Source organism: Mesoplodon bidens (assembly GCF_964165515.1).
Source record: "Mesoplodon bidens genome assembly, chromosome: 3".
In the NCBI taxonomy this organism is placed as follows: Eukaryota; Metazoa; Chordata; class Mammalia; order Artiodactyla; family Ziphiidae; genus Mesoplodon; species Mesoplodon bidens.
In genome coordinates this window covers 73,753,165-73,778,111 of record NC_138178.1, presented here as the reverse complement: position 1 = coordinate 73,778,111, position 24,947 = coordinate 73,753,165, and the positions used below count along the sequence as shown (strand labels likewise).

Below are 24,947 nucleotides of genomic sequence, written 5' to 3'. Positions count from 1 at the left end.
TCATATAAGTGGAATCATACAATGTTTATTCTTTTGTGACTGTCTAATTTCACTTAGCATAATGTCCTCAAGGTTCATCCATGTTGCAGCATGTGTCAGAATTTCCTTCCTTTTGAAGGCTGAATAATATTCCATTGTACACATGTAATACATTTCATTTATCCATTTGTCCAGAGAGGAACACTTGTGTTGCTTACACCTTTTGACTATTGTGCATAGTGCTGCTATGAAGATGGTTGTACAAATTTCTGTTTGAGTCCCTGCTTTCAGTTCTTTTGGGTATATACCCAGAAGTGAAATTGCTGGACCACATGGTAATTCTATGTTTAATTTTTTGAGGAAACACCATACTGTTTCCCACAGTGGCTGTACCATTTGACATTCCATTCAACAATGTAGAAGGGTTCCAATTTCACCACATCCTCACCTTATTTGCTGTTTTTTAATAATAACTATCTTCATGGGTATGAAGTGGTTACCTCATTGTGGTTTGATTGGCATTTCCCTAACGATTAGTGGTGATGAGCATTTTTTCATGTACTTATTGGCCATGTGCATATCTTCTTTGGAGAAATGAGTAAACATGTTCTTTGCCTGTTTCTTAATGGGGTGCCTTTTGTTGTTTAGTTGTAGGAATTCTTTATACATTCTGGATATTGCTTCTTTATCAAATATGTGATTTGCAAATATTTTCTCCCATTCTTTGGGTTGCATTTTCACTTTGTTGATTATGTCCTTTGATACAAAAAAGTTTTTAATTTTGAAGTTCAATTTATCTATTTTTCCTTCTGTTGCCTATGCTTTTGGTGTCATATCTAAGAAGTCATTACCAAATCCAATGTAATGAAGCTTTTTTCCTATGTTTTATTCTGAGTTTTAGCTTTAACTCTTATATTTAGGTCTTTGCTCCATTTTGAGCTTATTTTTGTACATGGTATAAGGTAAAGGTCCAACTTCATTCTTTTGTATTTTGATATCCAGTTTCCCCAATACTACTTGTTGCATTTCATTGTGGTTTTGATTTGTATTTCCCTGATGGCTGATGATGTTGAGCATCTTCTCATGTGCTTATTGGCCATTTGCGTATCTTCTTTTGAGAATGTCTGTTCAATTTGTGTTCTACTAAATGTGTGAAAAACATGTTTCCTATTGTTAGTGACTCAATACTGTTTTACTAAAGAATTGCATAATCTGAGAAAGTTTCAATAATAAAGAAAATTCACATTAGCAAAAAAAAAAAAAGAATGTCTGTTCAGATGATTTGCCCATTTTTTAGTTGGGTTATTTGGTTTTTTTATTATTGAGTTGTAAGAGTTTTTGATATGGTCTAGATAAAATTATTTTTTCTGATATATGATTTATGAAAACGTTTTTTTTCCCTTCTTTGGGCTATCTTTTCATTTTCTTGATGGCCTTGAAGAACAAAAGTTTAAAATTTTTATAATGTTTAGTTTCTTTCTTTCTTTTATTGCTTGTGCTTTTGCTTTCATATCTAAGAAACCATTGCCTAATCTAGAGTCAGGAAGATTTATGCCTATGTGTTTTTTTTTTTTATGAATCATATAGTAATCAATCATTTATTTATTTATGGTCTATGCCTATGTTTTCCTGTACGAGTTTTATAGCTTTAGCACTTACATGTAGGTGCTTGATCTATTTTGAGTTAATTTTTTATCTATGGTATAAGCTAGGGATCCAACTTCTATCTTTTGTATGTGGACATCCAGAGTCTCAGTACCGCTTATAGAAAAGATGATTCTTTCTCTATTGCACTGTTGAAAATTAACTGATAGTAAATGTGAGAATATTCATTTACTCATTTATATTACATTGTTCTATATGTCTCTCTTTATGCAAGTCCCATACTGTCTTGATTACTCTAGCTTTATAGTAATCTTTGAAACTAAGAAGCATTAAGTCCTCCAATTTTGTTCTTGTTTTTAAAGATTGTATTGACTATTTGGAACCCTTTGCAATTCCACATAAATTTTAGGATCAGCTTGTTCATTTGCACAATAAAGACAGCTGGAATTTTGATAGGGATTTATGTTTTATCAGTAGATCAGTTTGAGGAGTACTGCCCTCTTAACAAGACTAAGCCTTCTAATGGGATGTATTTAGATATTCATTAACATCTTTAAATAATGTTTTGTCATTTGCAGTGTATAAGTCTTTTGTTAAATTTATTCTGAAGTACTTTATTGTTTTTGATTCTACTGTAAATGGAACTATTTTCTTCATTTCCTTTTCAGACTATTCATTGCAAGGGTATAGAAAAAGAATTGATTTTTGTATATCATTCTTACATCCTGTAACCTTGCTCAACTCATATGTTAAAAACAACAAGCCCGAAGTGGTGTCATTTGCCCCCCATGACAGCAAACAAAGACTTAATTGCAGCTTCAATCCCTTCCAGAAATGTGACCTTTAAGAGTCAATCTGAAATTTCCTGATCAACACTAGTGAGGTAATGTTATGATAAAGCCCTTCCCTTCCCCCAGAAGAAGATGATCTGGATTGAAGCAATCTTTTCTTTTGTTAATACTTTTCTTGCCCACCCTCTTTCTGCCAGTAAAAATCTCCCATTTTGTACAACCCCTTGGAGTGCTCTTCTAGTTGCTAGATGGGATCCTGACTGATTCATGAATTGATAAATAAAGCCAATTAGATCTTTGAATTTACTCAGTTGAATTTTGTTTTTCCAGCAAATATATTAGTTCTAGTAGCTTTTTACTAGATTCTTCAGAATTTTCTATATGGAAGATCATGTCATCTGCAAATACATATAGTTTTACATCTCTAACCTAGATGCCTTTTTTTTTTTTTTTTTTCATTTTCTTGCCTAATTGCCCTGGCTAGAACCACCAGTACAGTGTTGAATATAAGCAGTGAAAACAGACATTCTTGTCTTGTTCCTCTCTTAGGGGAAAAGCCTTCAGTCTTTCACCAGTAAGTATGATGGTTCCTGTGGGTTTTTTGTAGATCCCTTCATGAGGTTGAGGAAATTCCCATCTATTCCTAGTTTGCTGAGTGTATTGATCATGAAAGAGTATTGAATTTTGAAAATACTTTGTGTGTGTTTGTGTTAATTGAGACAATAATGTGGTTTTGTCTTTTATTCTACTGATGTGATATATTATTTGATTTTCAGATGATAAATGGACCTTGCATTCCCAGCATAAGTTTCCACTTGATCATGGTATATAATCCTTTTTATATTGCTGGATTCAATTTACCAATATTTTGTTGAGGATTTTTGTGTCTATATTCATAAGCAATATTGGCATGTAGTTTTCTTGTGATGTCTTTGTCTGGTTTTGTCATCAGGGTAATACTGGCCTCATAGAATGAGTTGTAAAGTGCTTCCTTTTCTACTTTTTGGAAGAGGTTGTGAAAAATTGATATTAATTCTTCCTTAGATGTTTTGTAAAATTCACCAGTAAAGCCATCTGATCCTGGGCTTTTTTTTTGTGGGAATTTTTTTATTACTAATTCAGTCTCTTTACTTGTTATGGGTTTGTTCAGGTTATCTATTTATTCTTGAGTCAGTTACAGTAGTTTGTATTTCTAGGAATTTTGTCTGTTTCATCTAATTAATATAACTTTTTGTTATATCAGAATATTTTTGGTTTTTCAATATAGTAACACCAAATTTCCAGATAATAAGAGGAACAAGTAGAGGCTGTTTGAGGGTCACATGCACTAAGGGCACTGTGTTGTTTAGGAAGAGGCTAGCGATTCTGAGTACTTTGGACTCTACTGAAACCATTATAGTTAAGGTACCTGGGTCACATTTAAGGATAACCATCAAAAGAACAGAAATATAATCCACAGCTTCCCAAAAATAGGGAGAAAAAAAGAAATGTTGTTAGTTCTGAAAATTTTGTAATTTCCAATATCATTTCCTCCTAACCCATGAGTTATATATATTTTTAATTTCCAAAAATATAGAGAAAAGTGGGTCACTATCTTTTTACTGCTTATTTCCAATGTAATTTTCTTGTGGTCAGAAAGCATGGTGTGTTTTGTTATCTTGGTTACCATAAATACAGCCTTATCTATCAGTGGGAACGGGGTGAACTAGCCATTACATAATACAGAGGAGAGGCATAGGTTATCATATGGAAGAAATTAATTCATTGTCTCAACTCATACTATACAGAAAAAGACATTCTGGATGCGTTAAAGTCTTCTTATATGCAAGAAAAGCCAAACCTTAAAAGTTCTGGAAGAACACACAGGAAAACATATTTGTAGTTGAAAAGTCAGGAAGAAATTGTCAAACAAGACAAAAGAAGCACAATTCCTAAATTTAAAGTTAACCAATTTAACTAAATTAAAGATAAAAGCTTCTACTCAAAGATACCATAGGTGAAAAAAGAGGCCTCAAATAAGGGAAAGTATTTATAATCCAAGATGTATAAAGAATGCTCGTAAATCAGTTAGTAAGAGATAAGTAGCCCAACAGGATAATGCACAAACAACAGGAGGATAAATCACAGAAAAAATATAAATATCCTCTTAACATATGAAAACACTCAACCTCACTACAGCACAGGGGAATTTAAAAAAATCAAACAATGAGGCACCATTTCCTCCCCATCAGATGGCAACACTATAAAGTCTGACTAAACCAGATTTGTTCATGACTGGAGCAATGGGAGCCCTTACAGTGCTGGTGACATGGTAACGCTAGGTTAAGCCTTTGGAGGAAAGCTCAAGGTGTGCAGACCTATGACTGTGTAATTACACTTCTGGGATACAACTTGCACATGTGTCTAAGGAAATTGGAAAAGGATATTCACTGCATAATTGTTTACATAAGCCCCAACTGGCAAACAACCCAAATGTCCATCAATGGCAAACGACTAAATACCTAAGATGAAATCACATAGAGCAAAGAAAATGGGTGTACCAGAGCCACAGTGGCAACGTGGCTAGATCCCAAAGGCAAGATGAACATACATACATTCAGAGCCTGTTTAAATGCACCAAACAATACTCTCTTGTTTGTGGATATATGCATATATGGTAAAAGTTTGAAAATTAGTGGGGGAAGCATACTCACTAATGGAGGAGGGGAGAAGAATAGCACTGGGAGGGGTCAAGGGGGACTTTTAATGTATCTGTATTATATTATTTTAATAACATGCTATTACTTTAGATTACTTAAAATATGGCAATCATGAAAATTTGTTAAAATTGGGAGGTGCAGGCATAGTTGTTTGTTAAACTCAGACTTTTCTGTACATATAAACATTTTTATAAGAAAAATGCTTACACAACCCAGAGCCAGGTCAGTATGTACTGACTAACTTAGACTTCTGAGAGTGGCAGCGACTGTGGTCAACTGAGAATGAACGCGGTGCCTGTCCTGGGAGCCACTGGGCTCCAGCCCACAGTTGCCATGTGGGTCAAGTATTGCCACATCTTTCCTTTTTAAAAGTAATGTTGAAAATTCAGAGTCTTATTGCAATCTGATTTTAAAATGTTGGAAATGAACTCTAAAACCTTAAGATGCCTGTGCAGGCCAAGCCATGTCTGCTGTGGAATTTGGTTCTGCAGCCTCTGGTCTAGGACTTCTCACTTTAATTTTCCAAGGAGGCAGCTATGGTGGTTCTGAACCTAAACCAGAGAGGCTGGATGTGTGTCTTCCTCTGGCTCTGACCTGAAGAGGCCACTCTATACCATTGGCTCGCCACACGGGTCCTCTGTCAATGCTTTGACCCCACCTTCCTGTAATTTGTCTTTTGGTTGGCTTAATAGGTGAGTCCCAAGAATTTTGTCCTAAAAAGATTAGGAAAAAAAGACTCCCCCAGATTCATGATGTGACATGGTTTTCCCAAGACAGCAGTCTGAGTGGTACCAATCCGAAACCAACACCAAAATCCTGAAGAGTGGGCTGTAGAAATACGCAGAGGCCTGAGTAACGCCAGCAGGAGCCCCTGCCCAGATGGCCCAGCTGCCCAGCCCCACAAAATTATTCAACATGAAAACATGCAAGCAGACCTCCCTGACATTCCACCCCTGCCACTGCCTCGCTTTGGCTATGAAAATGCTCAGAATTTCACAAGATTCTCTGAAACTATTCCTAGGGGGAGTTCTCCAGAGTTGGAGTGAGCCAGCTCTGTGTCTTCTGGAAAGGGTACAGAGGGGAAAGGCCGTTGTGTTCAGAGGGGCAGGGGCAGGGCTCCAACACGACCAGCCTGAAAAAGCTGGCTGACTCTGTCTCCGAGCTCGCCCTGCAAGGGCTCTGGCGTGCAGCTTTATGAGCAAGGGAATTTACAGCTCTGCTCACTTCCCCACACACGACTATCTTTAATTGCAAGCCTCACATTTGCTCCCTGTGCCCCTCCTGCCAAAGGCGCTTCCGGACACCCCCAGAGCAGACAGGAGCCAGCCAGGCCCCTGGACAACAGCCTCCATGGTTACACTTTGTTGGTCTATTTCGAATCCCTGGTGCCTCGTAACATGCTGCTGTATTAGAAGTGGTGGCCCTGCTGGTGTGGCTTGTAAAGGTCATGTCCACAGTGAGCCTGGGAAGAAACTCCCCAGGGGTGACAGACACCCAGGCCAGAGCCATGTGGAGATGGCCGGTGATGCGGGGCCCCAATCTTGCTTGGTGGCTGGCATCCTGCGGCGTCTTCCTTCCTGCATTAACTAAAATGACTAAGGGTCTTTGGTGAGCATAACTTGTCATAACAATCCTTAGTGTAGATGAGAGCTTTGACACTTCTGACCCTGGCAACAGCTCTGCCTGATATTTGCTTGTTCCTCCTTGACTTCTCAGGTGCTGGGAGCTCTTGCCACCTGCCTTCTACTTCTCTGAAGCCTCCTCCTCCCCTGTTCTCCAAGGAATCTCAGCCCTCCCCTTGTTCACTCTTGGGCTCCTTTGTTCCCATGGCTTTCCTTTCCTTTCCTTTCTTTCCTTTCCTTCCCTTCCCTTCCCCTTCCCTTTTTCCCCTTCCCTTTTCCTAGGGAAAAGGGAATGATTTCCATCGGTATGATTTCCATCGGTATTTTGATGCACAGGCCTCCTGACTCTCCACCTTGGGAACTCCAGGCCTGTGTGATTGACAACCTAGAGGACAGCAGGGGTCCCACCACACCTCTGGTTCTGGGTGGGCAAGGTCACAAACCATTCCTCTTTGCCCCACTGCCAAAACTGGTGGCCCCTCCTTTTCCAGAGACCAGCCATGCAGGGTTAGAGGGCAGCTTGGACTGCTCCCTGAGCCATGAACAAGCAGCTGCTAAGTGCCACCAAGCCAACCCTCATAAGGGATCTCAAATCTACCTCTCTTCCCCATTTCCATGGCAACCCTTGCCTGGGGTATTGTAACAGTCTCCTAACTGGCCTCCCCATCATGGGATCTCTTTTTCCTTCCAAGTAGTCTGTGCACCTCTGCCATGGTTTCAGTCATGTGACTTCCTCACTCTAAAACCTTCGATGGCTCCCTAGTGCTTACTGTCTTTCACATCCTGAAGTCCCACTCAAGGGGTCAGTTGCACTCAAGGCCCAGTCCGATAATTTAGTCATTCCTTCATCCCATGCTCCTCCATCATCCCACTAGGGATTGCAGATGTTTTCATGAATATATGAAAGCAAACAAAAATAAGACTCTGCACCAAGGAAAATAAGACTTAGGACAGATCAAGGTAGGAGGACCAGCCTTACCCCCCTGGCTTTGGTTGGCCCCATGTGTTCCTCCCTCTCCAGACTGCTTGATATTCCCAGACCTGGAGACTCAGACACTATTCCCTCTGCCTGCACAGCCTCCTCACTTCTCTCAGTTGTCCAGTCTCAAGTACTTGCCCCTCCAGGAGCTCTTCCGGTGGTCCTGGATATGCCCTCTTCTGCCCCTGGTTCCCAAACAGTGTGAAGGATATTGCTTCCCCTAAGAATATCCTCACCTCGTCATGGCCAGGAGCCTCCTAGGAGGCAAGAGGCTCGGTTCTAGTTTGGACTCATTAAGTCTTTGATGACCTTGGCTGCTGAACTTCTGAAACTTTGTTTTTCCCTCTGTGAAATGGGGTGAATGGCTCCTATTCATTTCTCACATGGATATGCCAGTGATTGGTCATATACGGTCAACCTGTTATCAACTTGTGCCCCCTTCTGGACGGACCTGGGTCTTAGCGGGCACATCACAGAACAGTCCAGGATCTGCAACCCCTGCTCCCAAACACTGACTTAGCCACATATTTCACAGACCCGCCCACCTCCTCCTCAGGGGCAGATCTCGCTAAGGCAGTGTGTTCTGAGTACACCCTAAACCTTGGCTCCAGCAGGAGAGACACTGTCTATTAACGCTGCTGGCTAATAAAACAACCAGCAGTTTCCTATAAAAAGTTACAGTGGGATAAATCCACAATAAAATATTCATGCCCCTTATTTCACTTCACAGAAAAATTCAAACATCCCAACCAAATGGAGTCACAGCAGATGCTGGGCAGATGTTCTTCAGGCAAGGCAATGAGAGATAATAATTAGTCTCAATTAAGTTCTCAATAAATTACGTAACGGATTCCTTTAGCCACTCAACCCTGAGTGGCTTGCTGGGCCAAAGTCAGTGAACCTGGTCCAAAACTATTTAGAAACTTTGGATTGCTCTGGACAATTCATGTTCTGAGTAGACTAAAGAGAGTCTTGGCATGAGAGGAAATAATGAATACCATAACCACTTTCAATTGAAAATAATAATTTGTTAATAATTTTAATAGCTAATGAGCTACAGAAACCATGTTCCTGAGCCTTCCAAGTAGAAAGTAAAGAGATTCATTTTATTTCTGGCATTATTAAGTCTATGGCATGAAGTCCCCCTGCATGCTTTTGAGATTTTTATTCACCAAGTATCCTGTCAGAATGATCTATTTTCACTAGATCATTGTTGCTTCTCCTTGATTTGTAAAAACAGGTTCCTAAGTGTCTGTTCTGCAAAGGTGTCTCTAATTGGGCTTTAAGGATTTCCCACCAACACGGGCATACGAGACTGGCCGCCCCCAACTCCACCATGGAGAACCAGAGAGAAAAGACTTCTACAGCAAGTTTTGTTGGACTGAGTTCTGTGACATCTTTTCCCTCCTCCTCCAAGTGTTGCATGTTGTCAATTTTTACTTTTAGGCAAATGAAAGAAAATTTTATTTAGAAAATTGTAGAGAATGTCCCAGTCCCTGGCAAAATATATGGAGTCACTCAGAGTTCAGACTCCCTTCCCTTTGCCCTCAAAGGCCTGGTCACGTTTTGCTGTGAATGATCCTTGTCCCTGGCTCTTCTGAATGAAAGTTTCTAGCACAGAGCCTTGTGCTTGTTAAGGATGAAACAAATGTTTTCTGAGTTTAATTGAATTCCATGGTTGTCAATGAAGAAAACTGAGAAGTGATCCAGAGCTTCCTAAAATGACCTTTGTGCTGGTCCCCAGGGTATCTCTGTCTACACTTTCACTCATTTTAGGAATCTCTTCTAGAGCCATATTTTTTGTTTACTTAGTAGAAATGATAAGTATAACTCATGCACATTGTAGAAAATCTGGAAGGTACGTAAAAATATAAAGCAAGAGAACCAAAGAACATACATGATCCTAATTTTCTAAACATATTTTCTTTAATGATGTCATACTATAAACAAATCATTTACTATTTTGCCTATTTCACTCTTGATAGCAGAAGCAATTCCTATGTGATCAAAAATATTTTCTCAAGAGTGATTTTTAATGCTTGCATAACACTCCATTGTATAGATAGAGCCATATTACTTAACTAGTGCATACTTCTTGGACATTTGGGTGGTTGCCAATTTTGTCCATTATATTTTGGATGATTTCCAAAGGGCAGAAGTTTAAGTCCTGGATCCAAGGTGATGAGTGGTGCATTCAGAAGACCAGCAGGGGCTGCTCAGATCTCTGTATGACAGGGAGCGCATTACACTATGACCGGGATGTCTGTCCCACTAGCCTGTTGAAGCACCAGAGTAGGTATGCTTGTTCTCTAGATGATGACACAAAGTACGTAAAGGCACCAGGGCAAGAAGGTCTCTGAAATCCTTCGAGGTCTCCCTTTAGTCTTCTTTTTTTTTTATCAATGTACATACCCTTTCAGTTGTTCTTCATTCCGGGCCATTCACCCTTGACCCCCATCTCCTGCTGTGGACATTGCCAGCCAATGTTTCATTAGAATGTGGCCCTAACAAATACGCTCTCCAGTTATAACCTGACCAGCTTCAAGTCAATAAGCAGTAAGAGCACACTAATTGGACCCTTCTCCATGCCAGATGTTGATTCCCAGCGAGATGAGGAAAGGGAGGCTCCTGTGAAGTAACCTGCTCAGGGTCACACAGCCAGTGAGAGGTGAGGGGGGCTCTCCCCCACACTCCACCCAGTCCTATTGTGATATGGCACAGCTACTGCCTCCTGGTACCTCAACACATCCACATGAATCCCAGCTGGGCATTTATCTCATGCCCTAGTCACGAGTTCTCCCACAGGGCTGGAGCTGCCTTATTTCCCTATCAGTCTTTCCCACCCAAAGCAAGCTCTGAAAGGCAGAGAGGAGCTTCTTCATCTTAGGTTAGTCTCAACTGTTGCTCAGTTAAATCTGTTGAATGAGTGAATGAAGGAACAGCTTTAAATGCTCAGGCTGAGCTTAATATCAGTGGACATCTCCAGGTCTCCCCACTTTTGAGTTACTGCCAAATGTGGGTGTTGTATCCTGTAAATTTTTATTTCCAGGTAGAGGGAACTTCTGCACTTTAAAAATCTTTTTTATTAATTTCCAACTCTATTGCTTTGTGATCAGAGGTTATTGTTTTTACTATTTCTACTTCTAGGAACCTACTGATGTTTTCTTTGTGCATTTGAGAAAAAGGTGTGTTCTATATTATCAGGGTGTAGTATTTGATATATCTGATTTATCTTACTGATTATATTGTTTAGGTCTTTTATATCTTTCCTTATTTTTTATTTACTTGGCACTTGATCTGTCTTATATTAAGAGTCACCTATACCCAATAAATTTCCATCTATATTTCTTTGCACGTCCTGTGGTTTAGGCTTTACAAAGTAGTTGCTGTGTTATTTGGGGCATAACTATTCATTACTGTTATATCTTCATTGTTAAATATTCCTATCTCCATCTTTGCTTTAGTTTTACCTCTACAATTAAACATTTTAAAATGTCCACCATCAGCCCTTTTATCAAAGTGTCCCCAGCCATCTCTCAGTTAGATGAAGAGCATCCTATCATACAGGAGTTGGCAAACTATGGCCTGAGGGCTCAATCCCTTCTGACACTTGTTTTTGTAAATAAAGTTTTATTGGAACACAGCCCTGCCCATTTGTTTATCTATTGTCTATGGCTGCTTTTGTGCTACCATGATAGAGTTGAGTAGTTATGACAGAGATCACATGGCTTACAGAGCTAAAATATTTAATATCTTCACTTTAAAGAAAAAGTTGCTGAGTCCTGGTCTGGTAGCTTCCTCAAGAAGGGCTCATGGGCTCAGTATCCTAAGTTTCTGCATATTTAAAACTGTTTTTCTAAAGCCTTGATACTTGAAGGACAGTTTTGCTAGCTATAAAAACTTCAGTGCACATTCTTCTTCCCTGTCTTCTGTCCTGTATCAACACACCCTTACAATCACTGAGAACTGGGAGTCTGTGTGCCCCGCACTGGAACCACAAGGAGTGGGTGGGGGATGGAAGGGAGGGAGAGCAGAGTGGGTGCCGGGTTCCGGGAGAAGCTGTACGACTGAACAGCCACAGGTTTCTGTGGAGCTTCCTGATCGCATGGCAGCCCCCACCATGGAGCCCTGCCCAGAAGAGTCACATGACAGGAGGCCGACAACTCCCCAGGCAGCGCTGCAGACAGACCCACCAGGGGCCACCCTAGACACAGATGGAGGAGATCTGGGTCTAGTGGCAGCCCCATGGTGACAGGCCATCAGCCCGCCTGTTTTCCTGCTTCATCCACAGCAATATCATGGAGATCTGCTAAGTGTTCTGCCAACCTGACCCATGCCCCAATAACACTGTCTGACAGGCACTGAGTGTTCTCACTAACCCGCCCTCATTTAGGGCATGCACACAGTCTTCTTTTCTAAAGTGCACACAAATCGTTGATTTGTCCTCCAGTTGTGCCAGGGGTTGACAGCAGGCTGACGCTGCATTCCTCGGACTTGCCCATTTATCCAGTTGGGAAATTGAAACCCACCCTCAGATTTCTGGCTCTTCTCTCATCAGCCACAATTTCATAGAACCAATCGGCAGAGCCTTGGAGGTAACATCTGTAGAGTTCTGTAGCATCTTGGATTGAATTTCTTCCTGGAATTGGGTTTTGTACACTTCTGAAAAATCGTGATGATGACAGTGATCATAAAAAAGACATATTTAGCACTTACTGTGTGCCAAGAGCTCTCCTAAGCAATTTATTTCTATTAACTCATATAATACTCATGACAGCCTTATGAGGTGGGTGCTATCTATGTCCCCTGTTTTACAAAGGCTGAGTGGCCTGGCTGAGGTCCCCCAGTGGCAACTGTGAAGCTGGGATGGGAACCCAGCAGCTGAGCCCTCATTCTTGAACTTGGATACAAACTGTTTTCTGGGGCTCAGGCTCCACCTTCTCTGTACTGCTCCTGGCCGCCATGCTCTGGTACTTTCTTTTACCTGTCCCAGTTTTAATTCCATTCTCTTATGTTGAAAAGCAGCAGTGGGTTGGAGCAGGATTTTGGCCTTACTTGGCTTATCTTCCAGCCTTTCTTACTGTGAAGGTTAATTGAATAAAAAACAAAAAGCTATCTTTGTAGACACTTAGTAAGCAGGGCTCAGCTTGCAGGCCTCTGCCTGTCTGGCCTGAGCTGAGCTATCTGCTGAGGTTCTAAACTGTTTTCTACCTGCCCTTGCCCTCTGCCCCTTTCTCTGGTGTTCTTGGGTCTTTACATCTGACTAATCCAGGGCTGCCAGGTAGCCACTGGTTCTGCATCTGTCTCCCCCTTTATATGTTATTGGGTCTGTCCATGATTATGGCATCTGAATTGAATCTTCCAGAATTTCCCCTACCTGCTGAGCTGTGTTGACTTTCTTTAGCTACGGAATCAGAACTAGCTCTACTTTGACCTTTATTTATTCTCTTTTCTAAAAGCAGAGGAGTCTGTGCTGAATCTTGCTCAGAGTTCCCTTTCCTTACTGTGGCAAACTGCAGAATGATACAATCAGTCATAGCTTCCCAGCTTTTGGTCACTGCCCTACCAATGACTCCTCCTTCCTGGTTTGTAAGAATTAAAGTCAGAGTGATGAACATTTTCACAGCATCCTTTATCTTCTGAGAGAAGAGCAAATGGGGAGTGCTTTGTCTATAAACTTGGGCAACCAGCTGCCTGACCCCCCATCTCCATCTCCAGTCATGGGAGCCTCTGCTGTGTGAGTCCTGGAGCCTCCTTGATAATCTCGCTTGTATTTCACTTTGGTAGGGTCTCTGGCCCCAGCTGCCCTCTCCGCTCAATGGTCTGGGCTCTGGACCTTCTAGTCCTCCAGCCCCCAGAAGATAAGATAACTGATTACCTTTCCTTCCCAGATTAGCCACACACTTGTTCTACTGGAGTATTTTTGCATCTGCTGTCAAGTTCAAGTCACAGGATCCAATTCACCAATCTTGATTGTTCTCATCATACTTCTTGAGTTAAAATTTCAAGTAACCTTTGTTACCATATGCCAGTGGCTCGCGGTATGGTACCTGAACCAGCATCGTCGGAAGGCTTGTTAGAAATGCAGAGTCTCAGATCCCTCCCTAGAGTTGCTGAATCAGAAACTCTGGGGGTGGGCCAGGCACTCTGTGGGTCAACAAGACCCCAGGGGGTTCTGCTGCAGGAGAACCACTGCGTGTGCTATGAGCATCATCACCTGAAGCCCATGCTTGTTTCTGACTAGTTCTTGGAGCATGGTTGTCCCTTAGGTCAACATTTGTCCTCCTTGACAACTCAGTGAGCAGGTGCAGCTGAAAGGTTTTCCCTCCCTGCTCTCAAGATTTAGTGTCAAGCTCTCTCCAAGTGGCCAGGGAATGCTCCCTTCCCAGGAAGCAGATTAGGAGTCACAGAAAGGAAACACGCCTGAGCCATGTGCTTGGTGTGGGTCAGAGCACATTGATTACCTCTGTGGTGTTAATTTCTGCTCTGAACACCACAAGGAGTTCCTCTTGGAAATTATGTACATATATTTCACCAGGCTCCTTCCTTCAGTGGTATTTAAATTCAAATATAGGTTAGCAGGAAGAGGTGCTGGCAGAGGCCAGCATTTCACATCCATCCACATCAAGTAGAACCTCATCACTCTCACTCCCATTGCCTCACCAGCCCGCTTTGTACTGAGCCACTGAGGGGGACACATCTGTGAAGCTTCTGGTCACTCACGAAGCCATAACCCAAATTTGGGGTTTGAAGGATGCTGATACCTTTCATAATCCCTTTTCCTCCCCAAGTCCTACCCTCATCCTGCTGACGATATTATCTGAAGTCCACAAATACAGAGCTCAGAAATATTCATAAGGTTAGAAATGAACCACTCAAGATGGTTCTGCTGTTTTATTTACCCTAAAACACATGTAAATTACATAAACTTGTTCTGACAAGAAGAGGAATGTTAGCATAAACTAGGACCTTCCTCCAAACCTTCATTACCTGGAAAACACCACCATGGGTTATTTAAATTGTGTAGTTATACACTGTATTAAAAGTCTGTGTGTGTGTGTGTGTGTGTGTGCGGTGCCTTAAGAAATGATGGATAACACATAAATGCTGGGGGCCAACAGCTGGCTGATGTTTATCATTAATAGAGTTTTGTAGCTTAGCAGGGATGATGGTTTTGGCTAGCATTCATCGAGTACTTACTCAGGACGGAGGAATTTATAGGCATTACTTCACCTAATCGTCTCAAGATTTCTATGAGAGAGGTTCTAATTTCCCAATTTATAGGTGGTAAGATCAGGTAACCTGCCCATGAGTTTGCCTGTAGCTAGTGGGGGCTCTGGAGCCTGAACCCATGTTTGCCTCGACCGAGTCCATGACCTCAGTAACCCCCCATGTGAGGCCACCCCTGGGTAATATGGAGAGAGCATTGCACTCTTTTTCTGATTAGCTACTGAGCCTAACAAATGGTGTGCCTTGGTTCCTCCACATAATAAGGATATAATGGTCTTTTGTTCCCAACTTTGAAACAAAACTATTTAAATAAAGGCCATAGTAAAGCATGATGGGTGAAGGAAAGATTTAAGAGATTTCTGCAGGAACTGATGCTAAGAGAATGGAATGGAAAGGGCTACTGGGAGGGTTCAGGGTCGAGTCAAAGTCAGAGTCAGATCAAGATCAAGTCAAGGTGGGCGGGGGCAGGACACAGCATGGATAAATCCACCATGACTGTGCTGAGGCAAGGTGAATGATTTAACCAGGGGGTCCCAAGCCAGCCTCTGACTTCTGCCCTCTGTCAATGGAGCATCTGCCCCCCCAGTGTGTAAACGCTCATGGCCCTGGAATGAAACCTCATTTTCAACACAATGCCACTGACCATGGATGTGAGCAATTCTGGGATGGCTGAGGCCCTTTCCCTCCACTGGTGCTAAACAATCCGTCCATCTGTTCAAATGACTCACCAGCCCTCCTAAACCCTGGATGCTGCTGGGCACTGGAGAGAGAGCAGCACACCCAAGTTTCCAGTGCCCACCTGGCACACGGCAGGTGCTCTACAAGTGTTTGCTGAGTGAATGGGACACTGACAAGGTCCTTGCCCTTGTGAGGAAGAAAAATAAGGCAAACAATAAACAAAAGGGTGACACAGGTGTCCTGCCTGTACATGGTGCCCAGCCTAGGCGAATTCATTGTTCAGCCCCAGTGGGCATGTCGGAGGGGTCAGAGGCTATGGGTTTGAAGCCTGAATAGGCAGGTTTAGTTTCTTACCCAGAAAATCTTGGACTTGTGCCACAGACGACCTCTCACCTGTCCCGTCCCTTTAACTTGTGCCACTGCTCCCTTGGGTCTGAGGGTCCCTCTCAGCCTCTCTGAGCCCGACATCACCTGGCTGGGGGTCAAGAGGGAGTCATCATGGTATTCATAGGATGGCACCCCTGCAAGCACAGCTCCCTGCACCCCAACACTCCACACACACACACACACACACACAGGCTTCCTGGGAAGCCACCTTCACATTGAAACCCCCCATCTTAGACAGCAGAATTCCTGAATTTTAATTTCTTTTCCAGCATGGGTCCAGATAACACTGAGAATAAGCCAGAAAACTGAGCAGCTACAGCATTTAGCAAAATTGCTCTACTGTTTAATTTTAAAACCATGTGTTTCACTTCCAGATAAGGCAGCCACCACAGCTTCCCTTCAACCCCCCTCTCAGCCGAAGGCCACTACAATGCCATCTGCTGACCTCTCCAGTCTCATTTTAAAATATCTATTTACAGGTGCCCTGGTCAAAAAGGGTTCTTTTTGATGCCATGGTAGAAGCAGGTTGTACTACTTTTAAAATGAGAATGGTGTAGCAGAAAGTATGTAAGACTTAAAGTAGGAAAACCTTGGTTTGAGTTCTACTTGCTATGGGTATGACCTTGAGTAAGTTACTTAACAACCAACTGTCTTGACGACTTCATCTGTAAGATAGGGTGATGACTCCAACTTCCAGCCCCCTCCCTTCTCCCCTTACTGATGACAGGCAGGAACGGACTGGCTTACTCCCACCCTGCCCTGGATTTCTGCCACCTCCATAATTTACATCTTAGCAAGAAGCACACAGGTCCTCAGTTTTAAGATTCTCTGTTTCTATAATAAATTCATTTTCAAATATTCTTTTGAGAGGAAAAAACGTTTCTCTGGGATTTATAGGAACAAACTGAATTTGCAGTAGGGAAGCAGAAGGACAGCGAATAGAGCTTAACCAGCAGCTGATGAGATCACAACCTGGCGGCATTTCTTTTCAGCCATCACACCTGATCAGGTTACACTCCAGGAACTGGCACTTTTGTTGGTACAATTTTGGGGTTAAAATAACCAGGAGAAGCCTGGGTTTGGTAACAGGTTGTACCACACCCAGGAACTGAGAGTTTGGAAAAAAACTCTCATGCTTTGAGAATCATACGGCTGCTGATGTTGAAAGTTCACATCCAAGAGTAACATTCCCGTCAGGCTGCCTTTCTCACCAGGACACAGGAATTTTCCAGTACAGTAGCCCTACTGCTAATAGCCTTGCCGGCACTCGTCCTAGCTGGACAGCGTTCGCTGGATGGTCTTTCCTAGTCTTTGTTTGATCATGACGTCAGCATGTCTCTATGTGTTCAGGGTGGAGGACACGTCTGCTGGTTTTCCTGCCCAGTGTCGTCTTCATTTTTCTGGTAACAACACCTCGGTTTTCCTTTGGGTGTCTACACCATGCCGCTGGAGAGCATAGGAGCCAAGCCAGCCCCATCAGACCTTCTCCAGGAAGGTGGACTCTCAGTGGAGAAGCTCCTGGAGGGGAGGCAGTGTCCTGTCCACTGGAGGTGCCTCCGAGATCCCCCCCCAATATGTTTTTCAGCATCTCTTCAATTTTGGGAGCTACTCCATATCTTTTCTATATACTCTTTTTATCTTTTTGGTACATTTTTAGATTCAGTTCCTGTTGCCTGGGATCAAAGAACCTCAGATGTTCTTGAGTCTAGCATTTGCTTTACCAAAGACAAAGCCCAGTGAGCTTTAGAAGTTGGTGGTCCCAGGGCACCTCCTTCACATTTCCATGCTACAGCCAAGGCTTCAGAGCAGGTGGGAGGCTGGTGGAGCAGGAGTTCCGTTTGCAGCCATGTCCTTAATGAATCAGGTGGTCTCCTGCCTCCTACCACACTTGATCGTCTTCAATGGGAGGAAGAGGTTGGTGGAGTGTACTTTTCTGGTGCAGGTGTAGGGGCACCCTGAGAAGTTCAACTTGCTGGGTAGGGGCACCTTGAGCCTCCTGCTGGGAGCACCTGTCTCTAGAAGCTCTAGGAAGGGTGTTTCTAAGATCAAAATTCTACTGGGGAAACAGCACAATTCTCATAGCAATTCACAGGACACAGTGGCACATCAAAAGTGAATTGGTGAAGGACCATGCAGTCATAAGCCCCACACGGAACCAGCACTTCCCTTTCTGACATGACCATGGAGAACTCCCTCCCTCTAAGCTTGCCGTGGGCCCTACTGTGGCAAGAACAGATATCGCACCTTATTCTTCATCTTAGGGGTAAAGCATTCAGCCTTTCACCATTAAATATGATGCTAGCTATGGGTTTTTTGTAGATATCCCTTACCAGGTTTAGGAAGTTCTCTTCCAATCCTAGCTTGTGGAGTGTTTTTATCATGAAAGTGTCATGTATTTTGTCAAAGTCTCTTTTTGCATCTACTGAAATGATCATTTTGTTTAAAAAAATATTTTATTGATAAAGTGTATTACATTAATTGATTTTTCAGATGATACACCAACCTTGCATTCCTGGGATAAGTCTTACTTGGTCATGGTGTATAATCCTTTCAATATGATGCTGGATTCAGTTTGCTTGAATTTTGTTGAAGACTTTTGCATCGATATTCATAAGAGATACTGGTTTGTAATATTCTGTAATATTCTTTTTTGTGATGTCTGTGTGTGGTTTCGGTATCAGGGTAGTACTGGCTTCACAGAATATGTTGGAAAGTGTTCCCTCCTATTCCACCTTTTGGGAAGAGTTTGTGAAGGATTGGTGTTAACTCTGCTTTAAATACTTGGTAGAGAGGGCAGAAAGCAAAAGGAAGAAGAACTACAATCCTGCAGCCTGTGGAACAAAAACCACATTCACAGAAAGACAGACAAGATGAAAAGGCAGAGGGCTATGTAACAGATGAAGAAACAAGATAAAACCCCCAAAAAACAACTAAATGAAATGGAGATAGGCAATCTTCCAGGAAAAGAATTCACAATAATGATAGTGAAGATGATCCAGGACCTCGGAAAAAGAATGGGGGCAAAGATGGAGAAGATGCAAGAAATGTTTAACAAAGATCTAGAAGAATTACAGAACAAACAAATAGAGATGAATGATACAAAAACTGAAATGAAAAATACACTGGAAGGAATAAACAGCAGAATAACTAAGGCAGAAGAAAGGATCAGTGACCTGGAAGACAGAATGGTGGAATTCACTGCTGTGGAACAGAATAAAGAGAAAAGAATGAAAAGAAATGAAGACAGCCTAAGAGACCTCTGGGACAACATTAAACACAACAACATTCGCATTATAGGGGTCCCAGAAGGAGAAAAGAGAGAGAGAAAGGACCCGAGAAAATATCTGAAGAGATTATAGTCGAAAACTTCCCTAACACGGGAAAGGAATAATTCACCCAAGTCCAGGAAGCGCAGACAGTCCCATACAGGATAAAACCAAGGAGAAACATGCTGAGACACATAGTAATCAAATTGGCAAAAATTAAAGACAAAGAAAAATTATTGAAAGCAGCAAGGGAAAAACAACAAATAACATACAAGGGAACTCCCATAAGGCTAACAGCTGATTTCTCAGCAGAAACTCTACAAGCCAGAAGAGAGTGGCATGATATACTTAAAGTGATGAAAGGTAAGAACCTACAACCAAGATTACTCTACTCAGCAAGGATCTCATTCAGATTCGATGGAGAAATCAAAAGCTTTAGAGACAAGCAAAAGCTAAGAGAATTCAGCACCACCAAACCAGCTCTACAACAAATGCTAAAGGAACTTCTCTAAGTGGGAAACACAAGAGAAGAAAAGGACCTACAAAAACAAACCCAAAACAATTAAGAAAATGGTAACAGGAACAGACATATCGATAATTACCTTAAATGTGAATGGATTAAATGCTCCAACCAAAAGACAGAGGCTTGCTGAATGGATACAAAATCAAGACCCATGTATATGCTGTCCACAAGAGACCCACTTCAGACCTAGGGACACATACAGACTGAAAGTGAAGGGATGGAAACAGATATTCCGTGCAAATGGAAATCAAAAGACAGCTGGAGTAGTAATACTCATATCAGATAAAATAGACTTTAAAATAAAGAATGTTACAAGAGACAAGGAAGGACACTATGTAATGATCAAGGGATCAATCCAAGAAGAAGATATAACAATTATAATTATATATGCACCCAACATAGGAGCACCTCAATATATAAGGCAACTGCTAAGAGCTATAAAAGAGGAAATCGACAATAACAGAATAATAGTGGGGGACTTTAACACCTCACTTACAGCAATGGAAAGAACATCCAAACAGAAAATTAATAAGGAAACACAAGCTTTAAATGACACAATAGACTAGATGTGATTGATAGCTTTAGGACATTCCATCCAAAAAGAGCAGATTACACTTTTTTCTCAAGTGTGCATGGAACATTCTCTAGGATAGATCACATCTTGGGTCACAAATCAAGCCTCAGTAAATTTAAGAAAACTGAAATCATATCAAGCATCTTTTCTGACCACAATGCTTTCAGATTAGATATTAATTACAGGGAAGAAAATGTAAAAAACACAAAGACATGAAGGCTAAACAATACATTACTAAATAATCAAGAGACCACTGAAGAAATCAAAGAGGAAATCAAAAAAGACTTAGAGATAAATGACAATAAAAACACGATGATCCAAAACCTATGGGATGCAGCAAAAGAGTTCTAAGAAGAAAGTCTATAGCTATAAAAGCCTACCTCAAGAAACAAGAAAAATCTCAAATAAACAATCTAACATTACACCTAAAGGAACTAGAGAAAGAAGAACAAACAAAACCCAAAGTTAGCAGAGGAAAGAAATCATCAAGATCAGAGCAGAAATAAATGAAATAGAAACAAAGAAAACAATAGCAAAGATCAATAAAACTAAAAGCTGGTTCTTTGAGAAGATAAACAAAATTGATAAACCATTAGCCAGACTCATCAAGAAAAAGAGGGAGAGGACTCAAATCAATAAAATTAGAAATGAAAAAGGAGAAGTTACAGCAGACACCGCAGAAATACAAAGCATCCTAGGGAGACAGAAGACCTGTATGCAGAAAACTATAAGACCCTGATGAAAGAAACTAAAGATGATACCAACAGATGGAGAAATATACCATGTACTTGGATTGGAAGAATCAATATTGGGAAAATGACTATACTACCCAAAGCAATCTATAGATTCAATACAATCCCTATCAAATTACCAATGGCACTTTTTACAGAACTAGAACAAAAAATCTTAAAATTTGTATGGAGACACAGAAGACCCCGAATAGCCAAAGCAGTCTTGAGGGAAAAAAATGGAGCTGGAGGAATAAGACTCCCTGACTTCAGACTATACTACAAAGCTACAGTAATCAAGACAATATGGTACTGGCACAAAAATAGAAATATAGATCAATGGAACAAGATAGAAAGCCCAGAGATAAACCCACGCACCTATGGTCAACTAATCTATGACAAAGGAGGCAGGAATGTACAGTGGAGAAAAGACAGTCTTTTCAGTAAGTGGTGCTGGGAAAACTGGACAGCTACATGTAAAAGAATGAAATTAGAACACTCCCTAACACCATACACAAAAATAAACTCAAAATGGATTAGAGACCTAAATATAAGACTGGACACTATAGAACTCTTAGAGGGAAACATAGGAAGAACACTCTTTGACATAAATCACAGCAAGGTATTTTTTGATCCATCTCCTAGAGTAATGGAAATAAAAACAAAAATAAACAAATGGGACCTAATGAAACATAAAAGCATTTGCACAGCAAAAGAAACCATAAACAAGACAAAAAGTCAACCCTCAGAATGGGAGAAAATATTTGCAAATGAATCATCAGAGAAAGGATTTATCTCCAAAATATATAAACAGCTCATGCAGCTCAATATTAAAAAAGCAAACAACCCAATCCAAAAATGGGGGAAAGACCTACATAGACATTTCTCCAAAGAAGACATATAGATGGGCAAGAGGCACATGAAAAGCTGCTCAACATCACTAATTATTGGAGAAATGCAAATCAAAACTACAATGAAGTATCACCTCACATCGGTTAGAACGGGCATCATCAGAAAATCTACAAACAACAAATGCTGGAGAGGGTGTGGAGAAAAGGGAACTCTCTTGCACTGCTGGTGGAAATGTAAATTGATGCAGCCACTATGGAGAACAGTATGGAGGTTCCTTAAAGAACTAAAAATAGAATTACCATATGAACCAGCAATCCCACTACTGGGCATATACCCAGAGAAAACCATAATTCAAAAAGACACATGCACCCCAATGTTCACTGCAGCACTATTTACAATAGCCAGGTCATGGAAGCAACCTAAATGCCCACTGACAGATGAATGGATAAAGAAGATGTGGTAAATATATATGGGATATATATATGTAATGGAATGGAATTACTCAGCCATAAAAAGAATGAAATTGGGTCATTTGTAGAGACATGGATGCATCTAGAGACTATCATACAGTGAAGGAAGTCAGAAAGAGAAAAACAAATATCGTATGTTAATGCATATATGTGGAACCTAGTAAATGGTACAGATGAACTAGTTTGCAGAGCAGAAATTGAGACACAGATGTAGAGAACAAACGTATGGATGGCAAGGGGGAAAAGCTGTGGGGGTGGGGGTTGTGGTGTGATGAATTGGGAGATTGGGATTGACATGTATACACTGATGTGTATAAAATTGATGACTAATAAGAAAATAAATAAATAAATATTTAAAAATATAATAAAATAAATAAATATTTGGTAGAATTCATAAGTGAAGACTTCCAGTCCTGGGCTCTTCCTTGTGGAAATTTTTTGATTAGTAATTTAATCTCTTTGCTTGTTATAGGTCTATTCTTTCTATCCTTTATTTAGTTTTGGTAGTTTGCATCTTTCTAGGAGTTTGTCCATTTCATGCTCATTATCTAATTTATTGATGTACAGTTCATTGGCATACAACTGTTCATAGTATTCCTTCACAATCTATTTTATTTCTGCAAGGTCTGTAGCAATGTCCCCTCTTTCATTTCTGATTTTAGTAATTTAAGTGTTCTCTCATTTTTTTCTTGTCAATTAAGCTAAATGTTTGTCAATTTTTTGTTCCCTTCATGTAATCAACTTTAGATTTCACTGATCTTTCTCTATTATTTTTCTATTTTCTATCTCATTAATTTCTGCTTTAATCTTTATTATTTCTTTCCTTCTACTTGTTTTAGGTTTAATTGCTGTTCTTTTCCAGTGTCTTAATGTGGAAGGTTAGTTATTGACTTGAAATTTTAATTTAATTTTATTTTATCTTATCTTATCGGCCACGCCATGTAGCATGCGGGATCTTAGCTCCCAGAACAGGGATCAAACCCGTGCCCCCTCCAGCGGAAGCGTGGAGTCCTAACCAGTGGACCATCAGGGAATTCCTCATCTTTTTTAATATAGGTGTTTACAGCTGTACATTTCTCCCTAAAGATTGCTTTAGCTGCATTCCCTAAGCTTTGGCATGTTGTGACTTTATTTTCATTCATCTGAAAGTACTTTCTGAATTTTCTATGGTTTCTCTTTCACCCACTGGTCATTGAGGAAGTGTTTTATTTAATTTCCGTGAATTTGTGACTTCCAAAAATTTCTTTCTGTTCTTGAATTCTAATTGTATTTTTTCCTTTTCTGTAATTGTGACATAAAAATCAAATGCAAATATCGAGTGCTTAATAACTCGGAAAAGAGAAGGACCTCTTAATGGGCCCCGTGGTCCACAAGCAAAGCATTACTGAATGGGAGAATTTGGTTACCTGTGAAACTGGTGTCTGGGAATTCTCTTGTCCTCTGTAATGATCAAAGGGAGGGATGTTCAAATGATCAAAGGGTTTAGGTATGGAGGAAAAGAAGAAAACAGAAGTTTTAAATTCAAGACAAGACTCTGAAATGCTTTCTTTCTCCATTTGGGATGTTTCCTACTTTAGACAAATAAGTAAAGGCTTCAAAACTTTATTATTTAATTTAAATACAGTGAGGTTCTAGAATTTGGGTAGTATTGAAAAGAAGTTCTGGAATTCTTTCAACTAAATTTTTCCTCACCATTCACATACTACCTATTAGGCATATAATAGATCACTAATGCTATTCATTTTTCCCCTCAGGCACTTTTTCTGTACTTCACATGGACTGTGGGGCACCCCTCATCCCAAACCTCTGGCCACATGTTCAAGTATCTCGAAAGTGGGCCGAGCCTGAGAGATGGGAGCCCCACTCTAGAGATTCCTAGGCTCTTACTGCTGACCTGTGGGGACATACAACCCTAGGCCTTGCCCTCCCTACTGGTGAGCAGTCCTGAGTTGCAGGCTCCTGTTCTGAAACATGGGGCAGGCAGTGCCATGGGTGGCTTCCTCCAGACTCCTACATTCAAGGCATGGTGAACAGAGGAGTGACAATTAGATTTACCTATTTTATTTTAGAGGAAAGCAGGAAAGAAAAGCTTTAAGTTTCACACCAGCTAGAAATGGATTAAACAATGGTATCTTTTCAGATTTGGAGTCCCTGAAGAGCCACATGTTACAGGCTTCAACCTTAAGTCAGGAGCACATACACACACAGACCATGCTTTCATAAAAACATGAGGGATTCCATTTGGTTTTAACCTAAAATAAGGCAAACTGGTTAAAATAATTGAGCAAAGAGGACAAATTTAAAATCCAAATACACTTCCTTGCAGACAACTATTCAATTCAATTCAATTGCCAGTAAGATATTGAATATTCTTTTTTGAATCACCCTAAATCAATGTACAGTACAGTATATACTGCCTAGGAAGAAGTTCAAATCATAAATATGATAGGGAAATATCTAATAGCTCAGAAAGGCCTTTTCAAGTAGCCAATAAGCTCTACAAGACTGCAAAATATTAAATCTGGTGAAGCATGAGCTATGTGTTCCAGAATGAGTCCATCTCC

General features: G+C 40.9%; 1 protein-coding gene across 5 annotated transcripts in view; it reads right to left on the bottom strand.

Annotated features, from left to right (window-relative positions):
* The window catches only part of ADAMTS17 (ADAM metallopeptidase with thrombospondin type 1 motif 17), a 350,286-nt gene that overhangs the window by 36,034 nt on the left and 289,305 nt on the right, over positions 1 to 24,947 (bottom strand). The window contains exon 20 of one of the 5 annotated variants that reach the window (XM_081230168.1): positions 9,898 to 9,984. The exons of the other annotated variants lie outside the window; for them this stretch is intronic. Coding sequence (XP_081086294.1) covers positions 9,924 to 9,984 — 61 coding nt within the window. The 3' untranslated portion in view covers positions 9,898 to 9,923. Of the gene's footprint in view, positions 1 to 9,897; positions 9,985 to 24,947 lie in introns of those variants that run through there. 5 annotated transcript variants of the gene reach the window in all.